The 10894-nt window shown below is 51.2% G+C and overlaps 1 protein-coding gene across 1 annotated transcript; it reads right to left on the bottom strand.

The window, feature by feature from the left end:
- Window positions 1–8334: 8334 nt before the first annotated feature.
- Window positions 8335–10038, bottom strand: LOC114847383 (probable 2-ketogluconate reductase). Its single transcript, XM_029137029.3, has 6 exons — window positions 9981–10038; window positions 9517–9895; window positions 9262–9433; window positions 9015–9193; window positions 8858–8954; window positions 8335–8792 (listed from the first exon to the last, which is right to left on the bottom strand). The coding sequence occupies exons 2-6, from the start codon at window positions 9893–9895 to the stop codon at window positions 8630–8632; spliced, it is 990 nt and encodes a 329-aa protein (XP_028992862.1). The 5' UTR covers window positions 9981–10038; the 3' UTR covers window positions 8335–8629.
- Between the last annotated feature and the right edge of the window lie 856 nt (window positions 10039–10894).

Below are 10894 nucleotides of genomic sequence, written 5' to 3'. Positions count from 1 at the left end.
GCTGTGAATTATCTTATCTTTGATCTGGCAGAGGTCGTCTGAAACGGGTCCCCTGCGAGTCAGCATCCTGTCATGTCATCCTCTCCCAAGGATTACTGCACTTGTGCTTTTATCCTTTATGCTTAATTACCAGCAGGTCGCGTATCTCTAACTTACATCTCTGTGAAGAGCACAGCACAAAGGACAACAACCGACACTGCAGCGGCCGCCCACAATGTGACACTGTTGTGACTCTGAAAGCAAATTAGTGGAACTTCTGACCAGGTTAATAGGTTAATAGGAATCATGATCCCCGTTAATCTCTGTGATGACTTTGCAGGAGTCGGGGTCGGCCGCGAGGTCGGACGATGGAGGCGCAGGCACCAGGAAGCGAGACTGTTATTACAGCGTTAATTAGCAGCACTGCAGCCATGAATACTGAGCACGGCTCATGTTTACAGATCAATCAGTCCATAGAAACGTGGTGAAATCTGTGATGCGTATTGATTTTCTATTGACCTGCTGTTTCACATTTTGCCGCATTGACCTGTAGCATCATACACGTGTAGTTTGATGGGATTCCAGTCAAAGCGCGCTGGTCGACTGGAGGTTGTTCGATAATTTGCCGCCGTTGCTGGAGACTTGACCTTTAGCTGGTTTTCCCTCCTGGTCCCACCTGATCGGCGGCTGAAGCTGTGTTTCAGAGCCTATTTCTGAAATGTTTCCACATGCGTTAATAATAATGTCGGAGCGTCATTAGTGGATTTCTCTCCAGGTGGTGTGAATTCCAATCTGTGCAGCAATCTGTCCTTAGACCCTTCAAGCCGATAAGGAAACCTCCTCCTCCACCCTGTCCCACTTCTTTGTTTTCCTTTATCTTGCTGCAAATGACAGGAGCTGTGAGCTATATTTAACTGTGAGCGTGTGTGTGTGTGTGTGTGTGTGTGTGTGTGTGTGTGTGTGTGTGTGTGTGTGTGTGTGTGTGTGTGTGTGTGTGTGAGACTCGACCACACGTTTGAGCCGCTCTTCTTTGTCTATGTCACTGGGAAATTAACATATTGTGGATGGTGACCTACAAAGCGTCTGTCTGATCTACTTCCGTTCGCCGGCCTCTTTGTTGAACCATAAACCCGCCTCTGATTCAGAGTTGGTCGCAGCCGCTCTCGGTGGGAGACGTGTTGATGCCGCCTTCATTTGCTGTTTACCCAGTTGTGTTGCAGCGCCGTGGGATTTGGGCGGGATGTTCCAGGCTGCCGGCTTTGGTCACGGCGGTGGGATCTTTGGCCGGGGTGTTGACGGATTACACTGAGTGATAGGTTCAGAGGTGTCGCTGCAAATCACGTTTCCTCTTCAGCTACACTTTCACTGAAAAGGCCCAGTTTGAAATATCAGAGTTCACCTGGAGAGTCACGTGTAGTGGTTAAATTTCAACGAATGTTAAAATGTGTCCAATGGATGATTTATTCAGATCACTTGATCTTTTCACCACCTCGCGCTCCACCAGTCGCTCAGTGCTGCACCAACACTGGTCTGAGGCTCCAACTGAGAACCTGGCTTTAGAAAGGACACGTGGGAAAAGGGTAAACGTCAGATGTCTGGGGACGAAGCCCATCGGGCCGAACGCTGATCTAATATAAGAGGACAGAACCAGCTACTTACACGGCTGTTATCTTCCTCGCTGTTGACGACATGTTGTGTGTGATTTATGCCTTTTGTGCCGCCAGCGTTTATTTATAGAGACTCAGTCTGTAGAAGTGGGGTTTCCCAGGCAGTGGAAGTTTCCTCCCAGTTGCATCAGAAAAAGGACTGTTACTGGAAGCTCAGTGTGAGATGGTGATGGGAAAATTATAAGAATGTGTAGTTTAAAAAAACAACCTTTCAAATCCCACGTCCTCCTTTCTGTGGCCCAGACACAACAAGGACGTGGCTTCATCCTCCATCACTGTTGCTCCACATGATGAAGCTCTAACACATTTCGTGCCCACTGAACTTAAGGTTCCAGTCAATAAAACCTCCTTCCATCACATTTGCCACTTAGAGGCCATTAGACCATCAGACACCAATTACTGCCCATTTGAAGACTTCAGACATGACGCGGCGGCTGAAACTAGAGATGAGCAGATGGTTGTGAAGCTTGTTTAACTCCTGAAGCCACTGTTCCATCAATGAGCTGGTATCAGACAACAAACACAGCTGAGAGTGTCACTGATGCATCAGCGTTGCTTCTGAACATGATGCTGTCACATCATCATCAGCTGAAGCGTTAAATATCAAACATATCCAACCACTGCTGAACAAACATAACGCAAGAAGAATCACAGAGTTCATAACACGGACTTTGTGGATTTGAGATTACAATTGTTTGGATCTCATAACCGTATATAAGAGCATAAAACCCACTAAAGCTTCATAATAACAAATATTTTGTAACTTGATGCATCAACGAAGTATTAAATCATTGTTTATTTCAGCGGATATTGAATTGGACGATCAGATATTTGGACCAGAAACAAATGAAATATATCATCTGGACATTTTAGCAATGCCTTCAGTGTCATGTTTGTGTCTAGAATAAAAACTATAATCAGGCTTTTTCTATTTTAAAATGAATTTTTGTTGTCTTTATTCCTGCTAAAGCACATTTGCTTAAATTAGACGAGTACATTTAGAAGGTACATTTCTCTAAGGTTATGATGAAAGAGGCTTTTGACTAAGTGGTTCAGCAGCTGATTCATTAACTTCATGAAGGTCAAAAGCCCCCTGCTGCCCGCTCCCTGCTCCCTGCTGCCTGTTCCCTCCTACCTCCTACCTGCTCCCTGCTATCTGCTATCTGCTACCTGCTCCCTGCTACCTGCTACCTGCACCCTGCTATCTGCTACCTGCACCCTGCTATCTGCTACCTGCTACCTACCTGCTACCTGCTCCCTGCTACCTGCTGCCTTCAGCCTGCTATCTGGTACCTGCTGCCCGCTCCCTGCTACCTGCTACCTGCTCCCTGCTATCTGCTACCTGCTGCCTTCAGCCTGCTACCTGCTACCTGCTCCCTGCTATCTGCTACCTGCTACCTGCTGCCTTCAGCCTGCTACCTGCTATCTGCTCCCTGCTATCTGCTATTACCTGCTACCTGCTATCTGGTACCCTGCTCCCTGCTACCTGCTCCCTGCTATCTGCTACCTGCTACCTGCTCCCTGCTCCCTGCTCCCTGCTACCTGCTATCTGCTACCTGCTACCTGCTCCCTGCTACCTGCTACCTGCTCCCTGCTACCTGCTATCTGCTACCTGCTACCTGCTCCCTGCTACCTGCTACCCTGCTCCCTGCTACCTGCTATCTGCTTCCTGCTACCTGCTATCTGCTACCTGCTGCCTTCAGCCTTCAGCCTGCTCCCTGCCACCTGCTATCTGCTATCTGCTTCCTGCTACCTGCTACCTGCTCCCTGCTACCTGCTATCTGCTACCTGTTCCCTGCTATCTGCTCCCTGCTACCGGCTGCCTTCAGCCTGCTCCCTGCTATCTGCTACCTGCTGCCTGCTACCTGCTAGCTGCTATCTGCTACCTGCTCCCTGCTACCCGCTACCTGTTCCCTCCTACCTCCTATCTGCTACCCGCTACCTGCTCCCCGCTCAGGCTGTCCTCCACGACCTCTTGCCCTCTGTCGCCAGACGCTGACAGCTACTCCTCCCTGTGGTCCGGTCCCAGAGATAACAAGAGGTGTCTGACCCCTGGAACTCTCCTCTCAGCCACAACACTGATGGGCGCCTACACAATCCGAGCTGACAGAAACACGAGGCAGGGCGGGGGGGTTGTGGGAGGCCGGGCAGGCAGACTGTAATGTCATCTGCCTGGAGAATTGTCAGCTCCTCACGAAACAAGCCTCCGAGTTTTGTGGTCATCATTGGCAACAGGCGCCTTTTAAAAGCCACAGCAGCTGTTAAAGTCTGGAGACGGAGGCCAGGATGCATCCTCCACTGTCTGACCTTAAAATCCCCTTTAGAGACAACTGGGACGCCGCGTGGATGTGAAAGCTATATTATAATGTTTGTGTCTGCCGTCGACAGCGCGAGTTGACTTGTGTGACGGCAGATAAGATCTGAGCACGGTGCGATTCAGGGAACACGGTGAAGCAGCTGACTGAGCTGGGAGACACCTCCACCGCTGAATTTCAAATCCTGCACCGAGCAGCGACTTTGATGGAAACCGGGGGGTGAGGAAGGAAATGCTAAGACACAGATCTGAGAACAGATCACGGTTCGGCCAAATGGAGCGAGACCTGTGTGACCGGCATTAAAACCATACGTCTGATATAGGTCTAAGTATATGATATAAGTCTACACAAAAAAACAAACCTTCACTGGAAATTGCTGATTACCGTAATACATGGCATATTTGTGCAATGCTTTTTGACATCTCAGAGCTTGAACCCAAAGCTCACTGGACCTGTGTTGTCTAGACAGGTGAAATGTTGATGAAGCACAGTCACTGCTCATTTACTGGCCAAGAAAAACTTTTGCACTGAACAGCTTGAAGTCCGCTGAGTGAACGATCAACCGAGCAGCACCGATGCCTTACTTCTGCTGCAGACTGTGATTGACAGGCTGCAGAACAACAGCACGGTGAATCACAGCTGCTGCGTAGCGAAGCGCGGCCCACGTTCAAGCTGCCAGCTACTGTTCACAGGCGCCCGGACACACGATGCGTGTCATAATATTTTTAAATGATCGTTGGAGGGTTCAACAAACACAAAGATGCTGCTCAGCAGAACTCCATTAGCTTCACCTTCTGTCCATCACTTCCCAGCTTTGACACCGAGGAACAGATATTTTTAAAAAAGGTCTCATCTTACTGTACGTGGGTCTGAAGCCTTGTTTTCTAGCATCTGGAAACAAAGACCATTGCAGAAAAATCACAGTCAGAGGCTTTTCTCAGGCGATCATCTGGTTCCTTAGAACCTTTCAGTGCATCTACTGTAGCTTCCTGCTCAAATAATACAGTGGTAAGTTTTTAAGGCTTTCATCTGTGTCTCGTGCTTTAAAAACACTGGCGCATTTCTTCCTTCGGAAAATAACACAGACTCGCTTGTTCACAGAAAAAAAGTTCTCTTGCAGATGAAAATGAACTTTCTGCAGCACAAAAATCGTTATTTGCCTTCATCTACTGTAGCTGTACACGCAAAAATAGAAGTGGAACATGAGGACGGGCCGCGAACAAATAAAAGCACCGCGGAGCCTGGGAGAAAACAGGAAGAGAAGCACTGATGTGAGTTTCTGGTTCAGGCAATTCCCGCCTGTGACTCACCAAAGATCACTGAGAGCGACTCAATTCCCACCAGATTCCATCATTTCTCTTATGTAGGTTCGTATTTATATCCTTTCTTTTCCATGCAAAAGTTAAAATTATGCTAAATTATGTGGGAAGGACACTGAAAACTGAGTCACACTCGCAGCACAGTTCATTAAGCTTTTCCTCACTCACCAGCCTCCCACTATCCACCCACACACACGCACACACACGCACGCACACGCACACGCACATGCACACACACACGCACACACACACGCGCACACACACACACACACACACACACACACGCACACACGCATGGACACACACACACGCACATGCACACACACGCATGCACACACACACACATACACATACACATACACACGCACATGCACACACACGCACACACACAAACGCATGCACACGCACGCACGCACACACGCACAAACATGCACTGACACACACACACGCACACACATGCACTGACACACACACACGCACACACATGCACTGACACACACACACACACACGCACCCACACACATGCAAACACACGCACATGCACACACACGCACACGCACGCACACACACACACACACACACACACACACACGCACGCACACCCCCACACACACACACACACACACGCACAAACATGCACTGACACACACACACGCACGCACACCCACACACACACATACACACGCACATGCACACACACGCACACACACGAACGCATGCACACGCACGCACGCACACACGCACAAACATGCACTGACACACACACACGCACAAACATGCACTGACACACATACACACACACTCTCCCTATTTACACCTTGGATGTGATTTCTACTAAATGAGACGCTCATTCGTTTACAGCTGATTGAGTCCTGGTTAAACCATTCATTACTAACACACCTGGTTTGTAGATTTCATCGTATATTTACTTCTTTACACACTCCTGCTCCGTCAGGCTATAACGCAACACAATGTGAAATATAGTCCTCAAAAGACTGCAATGAAACGTTGGTGGAAGACGTCAGATCATTTATTCAGCAGCAGAAATGAGTGAAGTCCTGTGTTCCGCTGTAGCGTGAGCTCGTTATGGAGGACGCTGCTCCACATTAATGAAGCGTAATCATTTGTGCATTCACATGTTGATTGCTTCTGATGAAGTCGCTCGCGTTCCGAGCGCTGGATGCCGTTTACCACCTGCTGATTTTCCTCCTGTTGCCTCATGGTGTCATTTTACAGCTGCTCCTCGTGGAGAAAGGCGTCACGTGTGCGTCACGTGACGAACATGATGCCACAGATGTGCGTTTCTGATGATATTGTAATTAGACAGTGCTCATGTGAAGTCTATGGATGTGTGTTGGCCTCCGCGTTACTCTCACACGCCTCCACTCGACTGAAGCCATTACCTGGTTGACGCTGAACTGCCTCTACTGTAAATTGTGTCTGGAGTGAGGTTCTCGCATTTTAAAGTGGATGTCTGAGTATTTCTTTCACACGAGGAGCTTCTTATCTTACTTTTTCAGCACAGTGTGAAATTCGACTTTCACGCCGAAATCCTTTGCTCCCTGATGAAAAAGTTTGAGCGCCAACTCGTAAGCCTTTTTCAGGAACAGGGAATATGATAAAAGAGGAAAAATTAAAGCCATGCGAATATGAAGGGCCAATAAAGGCTGGTGGAGAGCTGCTGGAATGTCAGCCACAGGTAAGTGCTGCTGTTTCCCTTTGTCTAGTCCTGCAGAACATCCTGATTTCACGCTGGCCCAAATGCCACGCAGAATGAATTCAATTACCAGGGAGCGCCTCATTTTACTCACAGCTCCTCGCAGCATTAATCTTGTCCCAAGTCACAGAATGCAAATCGATTGGGGCACGAAGCCGCGTGGCCCCGCGCTTACACGCAAATATGACGTAATGAGCAGCGGCTGGTATTGATGAACGCCTGGAAGTGTCAAGGACGCCTGGAGGTTTCACAGATGCTGTGTGTGCTTCCACCTCTTCACAGGAGCAGCCGTGAGGAGGCTTCAGGGAGGCTGTGTGGGCGCCGGCTCAGAGGCTGCCCTTCATTCCTGGACAGCGTGCCCTTTTAAAAATACAATCATAGATAGAGTGAGGGGCGGCCGCGGTGTTGTCTGTCGCCGCCGCTACATTAACTCGAAAGCGTGGCCTCCAGAGCTTCATCTGCGCTCAGCGAGGCTGCAGGCGCGCGCTCGAACGCCAACCTTCAGCTCCGGCCGGTCCCGGGCATCCGGGCGCCGCGCTCTCTGACTGGATATTAGCTTATTTAATGGGAGCGTTTGCAGGGTTGGCTCTGGTTCCGCGTTGCACAATGCGTGAGGCCATTAAAAGAAGGGAGCAGCTGAGGCGTTACGTAAAGATGCGGCATAATGTAAGCAGTTACTGCAGCAAATGACAGCGAGCGGAGCCCCAGTCCGCCGGGTCGCCGCTGCCTTCAAGAAATGATGTTCATGTGCTGCTAGATTGGTTTTCAGACTTGACGAGGGATTTAATTGCTACCTGCCCGCGTCTCCTTCCATTTAAAGAAGTCACATGTTCCGTGTGACAAGCAGCTTGGAATAAACGCGAGAAAGAAACCACAGGACGGCGGCGTGTGACGCTCAATGGGCAGAGGTCGACGGCGCTGGTCTCGCACCATTCAAACCAGTTTCTGCTCCGTGATGTTAAACATTCTCGCCCACTTCCTGGTTTAGTCAGGTTCACAGTCGTTTCCTGTTAAGACATCAAGTCGCTCGTGTCTGATTTTAAATATTTGATTCTTCAACCTTAAGGCTTCCGTGTCCACCTTTGTGAAATGAAGCTGCTGATATTAAATCCCCACCGGGCTCCAGCTCCGGCCAGCAGGTACCAGTAGTTATGAAATTACAGCATGTAAAACCATCCAGGCTCTCGGTTTGTGAGCTTTCACCCTGAGCCCAACGCGGCCATTAAGGCTTTTATTCCCACACCGTCCTGCAGTTAAAAAGACCTGCCAAGTGGTGAAACGCTGCACTTGGCAGATCTTTGCTCACGCTGATAGAGAAAAACAGAATCCCAGAGACATTTCATTCCCTTAAAAACACATTTGCTGTTATTGTTGGAATATAAATGTAATTTCTTGGATGCAGATGCGCAACATTCATCACGGCCGCTGCAGAAGTGTTTGAGGAGCAGTCTTGTGTGCGTCGTTTATCAGCAGCGCTGCCAGCAGCAGTTACGGAGCCTCACGAGTGACTGGAACCATGAGAACTTTATCAGCCGCCGCTGCCGCAGCGAAGCTTCAGCACAGACACAGGAAATTAGGAGAAACGCATTCATGGAAAGTGACTCCTGCGAGGCTCTGAGCCCAGGGCGCTGGTTAAAGGTTGGGGCGCGTGACCTCGTTGGGGACGGGTAGACCTCTGACCGCCGCCGCCGCGTTGTCCACCACCCGCTGCAGAATCCTGCGGGCGGTGGCGTAGGTGTTGATGCCCATGTGGGGGGTGATCAGGGCGTTGGGCAGGCGGAGCAGGGGGTGGTCCCTGCACAGAGGAGGGTGCAGCTCAGGCGCGTTCAAAGCGGCAGCGTCGTGAGCGGGGCTCGTTACCTTGGTAACGGCTCGGGGTGAGTCACGTCCAGCGCCGCTGCCCGGATGGTTCCGGCCCGGAGCGCTCGGACCAGCGCCTCCTGGTCAACGACCACACCTGCGGTCAGACAGGATCGGTCAGTGTGTGCCCTGTGTGTGGAGACCGACGCCCTCTCACCTCTGCTGACGTTGACCAGCGTCGCCGAGCGCTTCATCAGCGACAGCTCCCTGCGGCCGATGAGTCCCACGGTGTCGGGGGTCAGTTTGACAGCGACGACCAGGAAGTCGGAGCGTCTCAGCAGCTCGTCCAGACTCTGGCAGTAAGTGGCGCCGACGGCCTGCTCCTCCTCTCGACTCCTGGATCAGACAGGGGATGAGGTTGAGGCCCAGTGACCTCCGTGACCCCAGAGCTGAGCACCTCCTACCTCCTGTTCCTGTTGTGGTACATGACCTCCATGTCGAAGCCTTTGCTCCTCTGGGCCACTTTGTAACCAACCTCCCCCATTCCCACGATGCCCAGGGTCGCGCCTGTGACCTCGTGTCCCATCAGGTCTTGTGGCAGACTGAGGGTCATTGGGTCGCGGGCGATCCGATGACCTGAGAGAGGAAACGCAGGGTTTTTGCCTCGGCTGTGTGTTAATGCTGTTGCTGGAGCAGGTCACGGTCGGACTCTGACTCACCCTCCAGCAGCTGGCGGGCCGACGCCAGCAGCAGAGTCATGGCCAGGTCTGCGGTGGCGTCGGCGACCACGCCCGGCGTGTTGGCCACTTTCACCCCCAGGCTGTTGATGAAGGCCACGTCCAGGTGGTCGATGCCCACGCCGCCGCTGGACACCACCCTGAGCGCGGGCAGCAGCCGGAGCAGCGCCGGCTCGGCCGCCGGGAGGTACTTCCACATCAGCAGCGCCTGGACTTTGGGGCCGTGCAGCGCCGGGTCCTTCAGGAAGTCCCGGTGGCAGATGATGGTGAAGTGCTGCTGCAGCACGTGAGCGAGCGCCTGCAGGTGCCCCCCCTCCCCCAGCACGTCGGCCACCAGCGCCCAGGGCTTGTTCTCCTCCATCTGGGAGCCCACAGACACACACGACAGTCAGAGACGCACAAAGTCACAGTAACGACATATTCATACACCGGCAGCGGAGACAAACCTTTGACGGTGAACTCGACGTTCCTCAGAATGAGCTGCTGAAGCCGAGGGTGGAAGGGTTTGAGTCACGCGTTAAAGATTGAAGGTGATAAGATAATGTTTAAACCACATGAGCAAAGTCCATGGGTTCTAACAAAGAACAACTCACCGGCTTTAATTATGTTTTATGCATTGGCCCTTGAGGAGACAACATTCTTTTATTCATTGCAGGCGTTTTTCTTTGCTGCAGCGTTTCCTGTAGATGCTGTGATATGTGCAGTTCATGATGAGCTACAACGGCGTCAGTGTCTTTCATTCGGACTCACTGTGGCTTCGCTCAGGTTTTCTCCCGCAGCCCCTGATTTACAGTGTAATTCTGCAGTGTGGTCCAGTAAATAAAGCCTTTCCTGGGTCCAGGACCCGGAGGAGGGGACCAACAACTCTGTGGAGACAGGTGAAGGAGCGGGAGCAGCGGTGGGAGGAGGATCCGTCCTCACCTGTGTCTGTGTCTGTACCTGTACAACTGTTGCAGCTGCAGTTTTAATGATCCACTTCTTCAGAATTCTCTGTTTCTCTTGCTTTCTGCAGCAGTTTGTCACGACGTTAAAGCACACGAGGCCAATTAGATTCTAATTCAACCTCAGCGCCACCACTTCCCACTCACAGCGGCGATGCCTCCGCTGAGCTGTGACTCCTGAAACTTTCCCCGGCGCTGAGCGCGGTGCCAGCGTGTGGGGCAACGGGTGCGTGAGGCCAAGGAGACGCGCTGGCTCCATCAAAGCACTTAATTACTTTGGCCTTTAATCAGCTCAAGTTTGGATGAATAATCACCGCTCGCTGCAACATTTGTTGTGTTTGTTTGACTAAACGCCGCCGCTGAAATCAAAGCACAAACTTTTGATATGTGGCGGAAACACAAACCTGCAACAACGCTAA

The sequence above is a fragment of the Betta splendens genome, chromosome 21 (assembly GCF_900634795.4).
Source record: "Betta splendens chromosome 21, fBetSpl5.4, whole genome shotgun sequence".
NCBI lineage: Eukaryota > Metazoa > Chordata > Actinopteri > Anabantiformes > Osphronemidae > Betta > Betta splendens.
Note: the sequence above shows the minus strand (reverse complement) of the source record. Positions and strands in the feature narration are given on the sequence as shown.